General features: G+C 46.3%; 1 protein-coding gene across 1 annotated transcript in view; it reads left to right on the top strand.

The window, feature by feature from the left end:
• Positions 1-12,768, top strand: part of LOC138846464 (putative ATP-dependent RNA helicase TDRD12) — a 35,954-nt gene that overhangs the window by 8,709 nt on the left and 14,477 nt on the right. The window contains exons 2-4 of the mRNA XM_070062415.1: positions 6,107-6,265; positions 8,323-8,459; positions 12,511-12,630. Coding sequence (XP_069918516.1) covers positions 6,107-6,265; positions 8,323-8,459; positions 12,511-12,630 — 416 coding nt within the window. The remainder of the gene's footprint in view (positions 1-6,106; positions 6,266-8,322; positions 8,460-12,510; positions 12,631-12,768) is intronic.

Raw genomic sequence — 12,768 nt, 5'->3', positions numbered from 1 at the left:
GCCGAGCTAGAAGTCTGTAGTCACAGGCATGTTTTGACAGTTTTTTTTTTTTTTTGAAACAATGCAGTGCCCATGAGGAGAGCTATGTTCTTTAAGTAAGATCAAAACATGAAGATGGTTTCACTAATTTGTCTATAAATTTTGTTATTAATTTGCCAAGAACAACTTTAACTTGGACTTTAGAGGGAGCAATGAGCACTGTATTATACCTCTAACTATATTGTTTTTAGATAAATAGTATACCTTTATGGTTGCAAATACCAAACACAAGTGCAACTTGTTTGACCAGCAGACCCAAATGCAAACATGTCAATAACTTAAAAAAATTTTTTTTTTAGTTTTTCTGTACCAACAAATTGAGAACAGCCTATTTATCATATTTATTTAAGTCAGGTGCACCAGAAAGGTAATTTGTGTTAATTTAGCAGTTTTTAATAATTTTTATATAGACACACAATCTGCACATAAGTATCTGGCTCCTGCCATCGGATCAGCCCGGTGCGCCGGCTGCAGCGGCCATTGGAGGGTGAACCAACGGCAAAAAGGAAGACCTTTCTCTCTGTCTCTCTCTCACTGTCCACTCTGCCTGTCGGAAGAAAAAAAAAGAAAAGAAAAGACAAAAAAGAAAAATTAATGGGGCTGGCTCTGGTGCAACAGGTTAACGCCCTGGCCTGAAGCGCCGACATCTCACGTGGGCGCCGGCTCCTGGCTTCAGATTGGCACAGCTCCGGCCATTGCGGCCAATTGGAGAGTGAACCAGCAGATGGAAGACCTCTCTAACTCTGACTTTCAAATAAAGAAATCTTAAGAGTGTTAATTTTTTTTTAATCTATGATGTCAGTGACCACCCGAGGCTGTTGACATGAGCTGCCTAGACTAAGGAAGCCTTTTGAGTCCACAACTCTCAGTATTTGGACAAGGCCAGAAGCAAAGTGGAAGTTCTCTCCTCCCTTTAGAGAAAAGTACATCCTCTTTTGATGGCTGCTGCTTTCCACTGGGGCCTCACGGAGATCCTTCATGTAGAACATTTTTTGCCACAGTGTCTTGGCTTTCTATGCTTGACATGTAAAACAAGTCCATATTTAAACAGACTTTTAAAACTTTGAAACTTTTAGAACTCAGCTGTTTTTAAACAAGTAGAACTTAATGAGACAACGATTATCTCAGTAGGATACAAAAAGACTATTTTCCCAAATATCTATTAACACTTAAGTATTTCATCAACCTCATTGCTTTTACAGAGGATCAGATTTTAATCTTACGTCAAAAAAAAAAAAACAGATTGATAACTTTTGTAGCTAACAAAAAAATTGTATAACCATTTAAGACTTCCACACACCTTTTGCAACTACCTAAACCGTTTTATCTTTTCCATTCCAATCTTACAATCCATGTCCTTTCTTTATTATTTCACTAAGAAGCACAGCTTTGACTTGGCAACCTTTTTTCCATCTGTTGATTTTCTTGATTTACATTGAAAATCACAATTTAAAAGAATATCCCGAATTTCAACCTTAGTTACTTCTGAGCAGTCTTGAATTATTTTTATTTATAGACAGCTTATGAAAACCTATTTGTCAACAAATCCAGAGTTTTTCATAGACTGTAAGGTGTTAAGAGTACCTAAGTTTACTTGTGGACACATGTATCTCATTTACCTTTACCCAATTTACATTTAGCAACTACACAGATTGTTAGGGTTGGAGTAGCTGGGGTTCTGGCCTTTTGTACCCCCCTCCCCTGCCGCCCTGGGATGAGAGAACTGACATCAACGGAGACAGGTCACTTCATTAAGGCAAAGAGGGAGAAGCATCCTGTTCTAGAAAAGTCTGGTCTGGAGTGCACTTGGGGCTGGGGTTTTATGTGGTTAAGGAGGGAGTTTGCCACTGTCGCTGTGGGGGAGGGAGAAGACTTTGCAGCTGGTGGAAAGTGGAACTAGGGGGCTCTGGGAAGCCTTGGGAACTTTCCTCAAATCTAATTAGAAAGCTGCCCTGTGCAGCTCATCTATTTAATTAGTTGTTTTGCAAGGAGTCTGGGGGAGGTTGCACCTGGTTCCCCAACCAGAGGAGGTTGCACTGGTTGTCAGAAGGAAGGGAGGAAATGGGGAGGGGGTGGGCTGAGGGCAGAAGGAATGGGGAAGGGGCGATGAGCCCTTTACAGATGACTGAAGATACTGGCATTGTATCATACTTTGTCTGAATTAATGTCAGAATTACATTTATATGGAATTTTATTTTTTATAAAACTGGAAATCAGTTTTATCAACCTGAGATCTGTTAAATGGCCATTTTTCATTTAGTCACCTGCTGTCTGGCAAGGGTTAGCATCATTGCAGAACCTGTAATGGTTGCATAGAAGCCAATAGGGATTACAGTTGAAGCCTTCATAGGTAAGCCGATGACAGCCACATTTCATTCCCAGGACAGATTTCTCTTTCTTCTTTAGACCTTGGGAAAGCCTCTAGCACAACCTCAGTTGTGTCAGCTAGAAACAAGTTTAAGTAAAAGACAAAGGCCTCTGCCACACTTGGGGAGGCTCGGTTCCTGCACCGTGCTTGGCTGTTGCCGTGAGAGCACAGGCTCTTGTTCTGCAGGGAGGGCTCTGCTCCGGCACTGAACCCTGAGCTGCTTCCCGCCCTCTGCTTGGCGGGCTCCACTCTTTCCTTGGGGTGAGTGTCCAGGCTTTTTTGTTTGTTTGTTTGTTTGTTTTTTGTTTGGAGGCCAGAGACTAGTTAAAGCAGTGAAAACAGATTTTATTCAGTACCTCCTGAGGAGAGCTGAGCTCCATTACCAGTGGTGCAGAGGTGCCTGGGTGTTTTAAAGGGAGGGCTGGGGTTGGCACAGCTCAAGGGAAGAGTGAGAAGAGGTCATTCAGGGTAAATGCGTGATCCCAGCTGTGTGTGCTAGCTGGAAGTTATGGAAGTTAGCACGCTGTCTTCTTGCAGAAACTGGCATGGCGGCCCTGGCCTCATAGGAGTGGCTACTGAGCAGGGACACACTTCCAGATTTGTAAGCTTTTTTGAGTGAAGTCTCTAAGAATGGAAGGTTGGGGCCTGCCTCAGATGATAGCCTGAACAGTCAGTTCTTCTGGCATTGTGGAGCTTATTCAGGCAGGCAGGCAGGCAGGCAGGCTTGCTTATTTATCAATTTTATTTAAGAGTGACAGGGGTCGGGGGAGAGAAATAGCTCTTATCTACTGATACACTTCCCAAACGCCTACCATGGCCAGGACTGGACTGAAGCCAAAGCTGGCAGTAGGGAACCCATTCCAGGTCTCCTGCATGGGTAGCAGGAACCCAGTTGGGCCATCACTGCTGCCTCCCAGGCTCTGCATTAGCAGGAAGCTGGAGTCAGGAGCTGGAACTGAATATTGAATCTTTAGCACTCTGGCGGGGGGATTCAGTGAGTGTCATGACTGTTAGGCCACATGCTCACCACTCAAGTGAGCACTTTAATGAATAATTGCAGTCATCCCAGGGTTGTGGCCTTGTGCTGCTGGAAGCCGGAATCTGGTTGTCTCTGAGTGCGAAGGACTGAATGGAGCCACATGCCCGGAGTGCTGTTTCTAGGGGCAGCAGCTGTAACTGCGTGCTCCTCTGAGCCCTGCACTGTTCACGTACTCAGTACTCCTTGCTGTCTCGCCCATTGCCGTTCAGGACTTGGCAAGGATGGTGGGGGTGTTGATGTGCAGACATCAGGGCTCCCTCTATGGCTGTTTCAGAATTTCTCCCCCTAATCCTCACTGGCACTGACAGCTCTGATTCCTCGAGCCACAGTGTGACTTTGTGTTGCGTTGTTGCCACTCTGTACAACTGGGAGGTGTTCTGGGATAGTGCCCAGTGAAGTTCCTTCTTTCGAGGGTCAGCTCTCCAGTGTCTGTTGCTTTTGCTAGCTCTTCATTTATTTTGTGTTTTTTCAGGTTCATAATTGTGATGTGTGTGTAACTTATACACTATTTTGTCCTTGCCAGAATGACTGCTGTTCATTTTCCAGTTATTTATTATGAGAATAGTCAAACATTCAGAAAAATAATACGATTACTAAGATGAACTCTTCTATTCCTGCCACTGGTAACTTAGACTCCATATCTCTGGGTGTTTCTGCTTCCATACCTTTTCAGTAGACAGAGTTAGGGAAAACCTCTGAAAAATCGTGCGTTCTGGCCGGCTCTGTGGTTCACTTAGCTAATCCTCCGCCTGTGGCACTGGCACCCCAGGTTCTAGTCCCAGTTGGGGCGGTGGATTCTGTCCCAGTTGCTCCTCTTCCAGTCTAGCTCTCTGCTGTGGCCCGGGAAGGCAGTGGAGGATGGCCCATGTCCTTGGGCCCTGCACCCCATGGGAGACCAGGAGGAAGCACCTGGCTCCTGGCTTCAGATCAGTGCAGCACGCTGGCTGTAGCGGCCATGTGGGGGGTGAGCCAACAGAAGGAAGACCTTTCTCTCTCTATCACTAACTCTGCCTGTCAAAAGAAAAAAATCATGAGTTCTTTTTTAAAATTTAATTTTATTGGCCAGTGCCGCGGCTCACTAGGGTAATCCTCCGCCTTGTGGTGCCGGCACACCAGGTTCTAGTCCCGGTCGCGGCGCCGGATTCTGTCCCGGTTGCCCCTCTTCCAGGCCAGCTCCCTGCTGTGGCCAGGGAGTGCAGTGGAGGATGGCCCAAGTGCTTGGGCCCTGCACCCCATGGGAGACCAGGAGGAAGCATCTGGCTCCTGGCTTCGGATCAGCGCAGCATGCTGGCTGTAGCGGCCATGTGGGGGGTGAGCCAGCAGAAGGAAGACCTTTCTCTCTCTCTCTCTCTCTCACTGTTTAACTCTCCCTGTCAAAAAACAAATCGTGAGTTCTTTTTTAAAATTTAATTTTATTTATTTGAAAGAGTTACACAGAGAGGTAGAGACAGAAAGAGAGGTCTTCCATCTGCTGGTTCACTCCCCAGATGTCTGCAACAGCTGGAGCTGTGCCAGTCGGAAGCCAGGAGCTTCCTCCAGGTCTCCCATATGGGTGCAGGGACCCAAGTTCTTGGGCCATCTTCTGCTGCTTTCCCAGGCCACAGCAGAGAGCTGGATTGGAAGTGGAGCAGCCGGGACCCGAACCGGCACCCCTATGGAATGCTGGCACTTCAGGCCAGGGCTTTAACCCTCTGCACCACAGCGTCTGCCCCAAATCATGAGTTTTTAGTGATGTTGTCAATCAAACTTAATTTTGGGGGGCTGGTGCTGTGGAATAATAGGCTAAGCCTTTGCCTGTGGTGCCAGCATCCCTTATGGGCGCCAGTTCATGTCTTAGCTACTCCTCTTCTATCCAGCTCTATTGTATGGGCTGGAAAAGTAGTAAAAGATGGTCCAAGTATTTGGGCCCCTGCACCTGCATGGGAGACCCAGAAGAAGCTCCTGGCTCCTGGTCTCGGATCTGCCCAGCTCTGGCCGTTGTGGGCATTTGGGGAGTGAACTAGCGGATGAAAGACCTTTTTCTCTGTCTCTCCCTCTCTCTCTAACTCTACCTCTCAAATAAATAAAATCCTTTAAAAAATTTAATTTTCCATTTTATAATTCTTTCCCCTAACAATAAAAATAACAATAGTAGATAACAATAGTAGGTAATAATAACAATAGTAGATAAGACCCATTCAGAGAAGTCAGTCTAAGTTTCATCCTTATTCTTTCTACTCCATTCTTTTCTCCTGTAGGAGGTAATCTGTATTTGTTTTGGTTCATCTGCTGTCATTTAAAAAAATATGAGCAGGCTGTATATATATTCATACTTATTTTTCTTACACAAAAAGAATACTAAAAATGTTCTGAACTTTTTATATATATGGATGTTTTAATAGGTATTTTAATAATAAGAATATTTTTAATATTTATATTTTTAAGCTACAGGAGACCAAATAGAACTGATTGCTTTTTGAGTTGTACTACATAATTGAGAATTGCATATTATTGATCACATGTTTTAAATTTTATCTTTGGCTCTTTGGTATGACCATTTAAGAGAAAGGTAGTTGTCAAAAATGATAGATCACTTAAATTAGAAAGTTACATGGTTCTAAGGTTTATTTGGTTTTAAAAGAAATCATGCATGATTTTATAATCTTTTAAAAATTCTGCAGGTTGAAGATCCAGATTGCTTCTGGGTTATTATAAAAGGATGTAGTCCCTTTTTGGATCATGAAGTCGACTATCAAAAACTAAATAGCGCCATGAATGACTTCTATAACAGCATGTGTAAAGATATAGAAATAAAACCATTAATGTTGGAAGAAGGACAGGTATGTATCTGAATGCACTTTATTTATTGTATCTTTATTATTATTTAAAGATTTATTTAGTTGAAAGGCAAAGTTAGAGGGACAGATAGATCTTCCATCCTCTAGTTCAATCCCCAAATGGCCTTAATGACCAGGACTGGGCCAGGCCGAAGCCAGGAGTCAGGAGTTCCATCAGGATCTCCCACGTGGGTGCAGGGACCCAAGGACTCAGACCATCTTCCTTTGCTTTCGCAGGCTCATTAGCAGGGAACCAGACTGGAAGTGGAGCAGCCGGAACTGGAACCAGCACCAGCCTTTAATTATCCTATCTTGAAACACTAATCAGGATGTAGGGGTGGGTGTTTGGCCAGGTAGTTGAAACACCACCATGTTAGAGTGTTTGCATTCGGTTCCTGATTCTAGCTTCCTGCTAATACACAGACCCTGGGAAGCACCAGATGATAGCTCAAGTAATTAGATCCCTGTTACCCACCTGAGAGACCTGGATTGAGTTCCTAGCTCATAGCCTTCACCCTCTCCCCCACGGCTGTTGTGGTCCTTGGGGAGTGAATCATTGGGTGGGAGTGCTCTGTCTACCAGATAATTGTTAAAAATATTTCAGGAGCTTAGAATGATGAATGTGATTAGACTATTTTAACGTTCATGGTTGTTGCCTTGTGTTAGGTTTTTGGGTTGCATGAGACTCAGGCTGATGGTGGCAGGGGGTGGTGCTTGTGTAGGTCCAAGTGGGGCCTTGGGATAGATGCCATCCAGATCCAGGTGTTAGGGCCGTCTTCCTGGCGGTGGGAGCCAGGGCAGGTATACGGACCTTGGCAAAGAGGACCTGGGGTTTTCGGTTCTGGGCCAGTGCCTCCCTCTTTGGTTGCTCATGGCTTTGACCGACTTGGGATTGTTTCTGCTCTGTGCTCCACATCAGGGCTTCTTTGCTTTCGTGCAGCCTCAGCCACCATTGCTGTGGTCTGATTTCTCTTGGGTCAGCCACGTTCCAAGTGTGAACTTCGGTAATAGCATGGAGGGGAAGGACATGAACACTCGTTAGGAGGGAGACAAGACCTCATCTGATTTCCTTCCCTCGTGCCCACAAATGTCCTTAGTGACCAATTTGTTATTTTTCCATAGCAGTGACTTACTGGAGGGATGGAACGGGGTCAGTGGTCCTTTAAGTGCAGTCTTGTTTGGGAAAGCATGATGGCCTCCTCACAGTGAGCATTTACCCAGGAGGTGAGCGCTTTCTCCCTGTCCTTTTGTGGAGAGGTGGTTAAACAGGACACTGTGAATAGATTCGGGGTCACTTGTTTTGAAGAACAGGCGTGCTGTTACCTTCACGTGGGTTTAACATGGGAGAGAGCGCCACTTGCAAGCCATGCTAGGGTGACCCCTCCTTCGTGGCACTGCTGTGAGTGTTTCACTTCATGCTCTCTCCATTCAGTGGCTGTCACTGCCCGAATCCACTTTCATTTGTTTTCTTTTTTTTTAAAGAGTGATTTATTTATTTGAAATTCAGAGTTACGCAGAGAGGAGAGGCAGAGAGAGAGAGGAGATCTTCTACTCCCTGGTACACTGCCCAGTTGGCCGCGACAACCAGAGCTGTGCCGATCCAATGCCAGGGACCAGGAGGAAGCTCCTGGTGCAGGGGTCCAGGGACGTGGCCGATCTTCTACTGCTTTCCCATCCATAGCAGAGAGCTGGATTGGAAGTGGAGCAGCCGGGGCTCGAACCAGCGCCAATATAGGATGCCAGCACTGCAGGTAGTGGCTTTACAGGATATGCCACAGCACGGGCCCCTCATTTGTTTCAATATGGTGATTTCTCCCACTCCTTCTGTATTGGTGAGCTGGAATTCTTCCTGTTTAGCACTTTCCTTTCAGCTGATCCCTGTTTCCTGGGGGGCCTTTTCCTGGGAGACAGTGCTCAGTTTGGTCAGCCTCCTACACCTGTGTCATCTCCTGTAAGTGGGGTACAGGCTGAGACGATGTGGAGAGGAGCCTTTAGGGCTGTCATCACGTGACTAGAGGTTTGACTGCTGAACGTAATAAAGCCTGCCTTCTGTTTTGCAGGTCTGCGTGGTGTATTGTCTGGAGCTACGGTGCTGGTGCAGGGCTGTCATTAAGTCAATCATGTCTTCAGCAGACCATTACCTGGCAGAGTGTTTCCTTGTAGACTTCGCCAGGTACATTCCAGTAAAATCTAAAAAGTACGTATGTGTGTGTTTTTTTTTTTTTATTTAATGAACATAAATTTCCAAAGTACAGCTTATGGATTACAAGAGCTTCTCCCCCCCGTAACTTCCCTCCCACCCACAACGCTCCCCTCTCCCACTCCCTCTCCCCTTCCCCTTCACATCACGATTAATTTTCAATTATCTTTATATATAGAAGATCAATTTAGCATATGTTAAGATTTCCACATTTTGCTCCCACACAGAAACACAAAGTGTAAAATACTATTTGAGTACTACTTACAGCATTAATTATACACCTAAGAGTAATTGTGTATTAATTACAGAGTTCAACCAATAGTTTTAAGTAGAATATAAAATGCATCTTTTGTATTGTTGTGGCTTCCCCTCAACCCTGACCTCCCTCCCTCCCGTGGCCCTCCCCTCCCCCACTCCCTCTCCCATCCCGCCCTTCATCACGTTTCATTTTCAATTACCTTCATATACTGAAGATCAACTTAGTATATACTAAGCAGGGATTTCCACAGGCTGCACTCACACAACCGAACCAGGTATAGGGTATTGTTCGACTAGTAGTGTTGTTTTTAAGTTTCATAGTAAAACACATTAAGGACAGAGATCCTACATGGGGAGCATGAACCCAGTGACTCCCGTTGTTGATTTAACAATTGGCACACTTATTTATGCTGTCAGCAATCACCCGAGCCTCTTGCTATGAGCTGTCTAGGCTATGGAAGCCCCTTGAGTTCACCAACTCTGAATTTGTTTAGACGTATGTGTGGTTTTATGTCTGTTTGCCTTACTCTCTTTAAGGAGATAATGATGAATTTTAAAGGAGAATGTCAGTTTTTAAAGTAAGGGGATTACCTTTTGCAAAAAGAAGACATTGAGAGTTTTTGTGCCTTAAGAAATGAAAACTTGGGCCAGGCATTTGGCGCGGTGATGAAGTCACGACTTGGATGCCTGTGCGTCACATCAGAGTGCCTGCACTTGAATCTCAGCTCCACTCTCCACTCTGGTTTTCTGCCAGTGCACCCCCGGGAGGCAGCAGATGAGGGCTCAAGTTGACCCCTGCCACCCACATGGGAGACTGAGTTCTGGACTCCTGGTGTCAGCCTGGCTGTTGCCGCATTTGAGAAATGAATCAACCAGTGGACAGGCATCTGTGTTTGTCTCTCTGTCTGTGACTTTCAGATAAATAATGAAGGAAGACTGCAGGTTTCCATTCTGCGTGCATGACTAGAGGAGCAAATGGTCCTAATGAGGACAGAGAGAGTGACTGTGGCCTTTCTCCACTTGCCTGCCTAGGGTGGGGCAGGGCAGGTTCAGGCTGTTCCCTTCTCATCTCCTGGGTGCCCTGTGCCAGCTGCTCTCTGGCCTGTCCTCTTAGTTTGCACGTGGGATGGGGTGGGTCCTTCAGTGCGGTTTGCCTCACCACCAGGAGGTAGAGAGAAACTCTCCGTGTCTCCACAGAGGAGGAAATTGATGGCCACCCTCAGGTTGCAGAGAGCAGATTATATACTCAAGTGTGTATTCCTGGTTGTTCTGCGTCACAGAGTAAAGGTGTGGCTATCACGTAGGGTGTGGAGACGGTTCAGGCTCGTCCTGACTGTAACCTTCATTGACTGTGGGACTGCATGTCACAGCTCACTAGAAAACATTAGCACATCACTGTGTTCCTAAAGTTGTATTGATAAAATGCATGAAGTTTTAATAAATGGTTTCTGGGGGTGGGGGGAACATGCCAGCACACGAGGCTGGTGCTCTGGTATAGTAGGTTAAGTCGCTGCCTGCCGTGCCAGCATCCTTTATGGGCACCCGTTCACTTTGAATCCAGCTCCCTACTCATGGCCTTGGAGAACAGCAGAAGATGACCCAAGTGCTTGGGCCCTTGCACCCATGTGGGAGACCCAAAGTAGCTCCTGGCTTTGGATTGGCCCAGCTCTGGCCATTGTAGCTATTTGGGGAGTGAGCCAGAGAATGGAAGACCAAGCTCTCTGTCTTTCCCTCTCTCTGTCTATAGCTTTACCTCTCAAATAAATAAATGTTAAGGAAAAGCTAGCACAAGTCACTGTTGGTGTTTAGTGATAATTGTCCCATGGTTTGTCCCAGAGTCAGAGGATGTCCATTTAATAGGCAAACACAAGGGCTCTTATTCCAGTGCAAAAAGAGCAGAGCCAGCTAGCCTTCGGTGCAGTAAGAGGTGTCTCTCACGTAGAGGAGTTTCGTGGCAGAAGGGCTCACCAGACATGGAGGATTTGCAGATACTTAAGGGAAAAGTAGGTGCCTCCCCAGCTTGGGATTCTGCACCTCTGTGACCATAATTGTTATAAAAGTACTTGGGGTCAGCGCTGTGGCATAGCGGTACAGTCACCAACTGCAGTGCCGGCATCCCATATAGGTGCCGGTTAAAAAGCCCAGGCTGCTTCACTTCTGACCCAGCTCTCTGCTATGGCCTGGGAAAGCCGAGTCCTTGGGCCCTGCACCCGTGTGCAGGAGGACCTGGAAGAAGTTCCTGGCTCCTGGCTGTAGATCCGCACAGCTCCAGCCAGTGTGACCAATTGGAGAGTGAACCTGTGGATGGAAGACCCCTCCCTCCCTCCCTCCCTCTCTCTCTCTCTCTCCCCCTCTCCCCCTCCCCCTCCCCCTCTCCATCCCCCTCTCCCTCTGTGTAACTCTTTCAAATAAATAAATATTTTGTTTTTAAGTACTTACTGTGTTTAGCCATCATGGGAGCTTTTCCTTTTGTGTTTGGTGTTTTGAGTTTATTTTTGGCAAGAAAATCAAATGATTAAGTAGAGCTCTAACCTATCTAAGACAAAGGGTAGGGCTTCAGGGAAGAGAGCTGCTTGATGGTGAGGAAATATGTTGGCATGTCTGTTGCTTGCCTTGTCACCTCGCCGTCCATCAGCTGTTTTGTGCAAAGTTGGCAAATACTAATTTTTAAAACATCTGTTCATAGACAGCAATGTTGGGGTACTTCTGGTCACGTAGTAAATGGAATTTATTTCACAGGCTTATTCATTGTTATTCAGTGTTTCCTTTTATTTTTCACTTTTTATGTATTTGAAAGGCAGAGAGACAGAGAGAGAGACAGAGACAGAGACGAGAGCGGGAGAGAGAGCGCGTGCCTTCTTGTTTCACTTCTAAAATACCTACAACAGCCCTGGGTAGGCCATGCTGGAGCCAGGAACTGGAAACTCAATGTGGTCTCTCCTGTGGGTGGCAGAGACCCAGCCACCTGCTGCCTCCCAGGGCCTGCACCAGCAGGAGGCTGATTGGGTGTGGAACAAGAACTGGAGCCCGGGTGTTCTGACACGAGGTCAGGGCATCCCAAGCAGCATCCCAGCAGGTAGGCCGCATGCCTGCCCCTGTGCAGTATTTCTGTTCCTTCTTTCCCTCCCTTCCTCTCTTCCTCCCTCCTTCCCTCCTTCCTTCTGATTTGTGGTATGAAAGGCAGAGTGACAGAAAAGGAGAGAAAGAAAGAGAAGTGTATCTTTCATCCTTTGGTTTACTCCTGCAAATACCCACCACAGCCAAGCCGAAACCAGGAACCCAGAACTCTATCTGAGTTTCCCATGTGGGCACAGGGACCCAAGTACTTGAATTGTCTTCACTGATGTCCCAGGCGCATTAGCAAGGAGCTGGATCGGCAGTGGATCTGGGCCCAAGCTGGCACTCGCAAGGACACTGGCGCCGTGGGTGGCGCCTTCACCTGCACCACAGTGCCAGCTGCACAGTGTGTCTTAACCTGAGGAGCCTCACCAGATACACTCTCCCTGAATTCCTGCCCCTGTGCCATGAAATTTTGATGCCACAGATACACTGAATCACTATGTAGGATCTCTCTGCTTTTACAGAAAGATTTTTTTCCACCCTCCAAGAAGCAGTTTTGTCCCCTTGGCCAGATGTCTCCAAGCATCTGTTGGAGGCTGTGTTAGAATCAGAAAGGGATGTCCTTTACTTTGTTTTAACGGCAAGCATGTTACTGACCTAGGTGAACTATAAAGGAGTCTGTTCTGTGTTGTGTGTTTTATAATGGAACTCTCTCTGCTTCATTTGTCAGCATCCGAGTTGCAGTGGAATCATTTATGCAGCTTCCCTACAGAGCAAAAAAGTTCCGGTTGTACTGCATGAAGCCTGTTACATTGCACATTGACTTCTGTGAAGACAGCGCCGAGATTGTGTAAGTACAGGTTCTGAAGTCACAGGAATCATGAGTAAACGCCTTCAGTTCATGTCTGCATTTATGTGCCATCAGTTACCCGCGAACAGGTTTTGAAGGTCTGAGTTCTGCAGGAGGCAGCCTCTGAGTTGGTGCTGG

Source organism: Oryctolagus cuniculus, chromosome 18 (assembly GCF_964237555.1).
Source record: "Oryctolagus cuniculus chromosome 18, mOryCun1.1, whole genome shotgun sequence".
Lineage (NCBI taxonomy): Eukaryota > Metazoa > Chordata > Mammalia > Lagomorpha > Leporidae > Oryctolagus > Oryctolagus cuniculus.
This window is presented reverse-complemented; position numbering and strand designations above follow the sequence as displayed.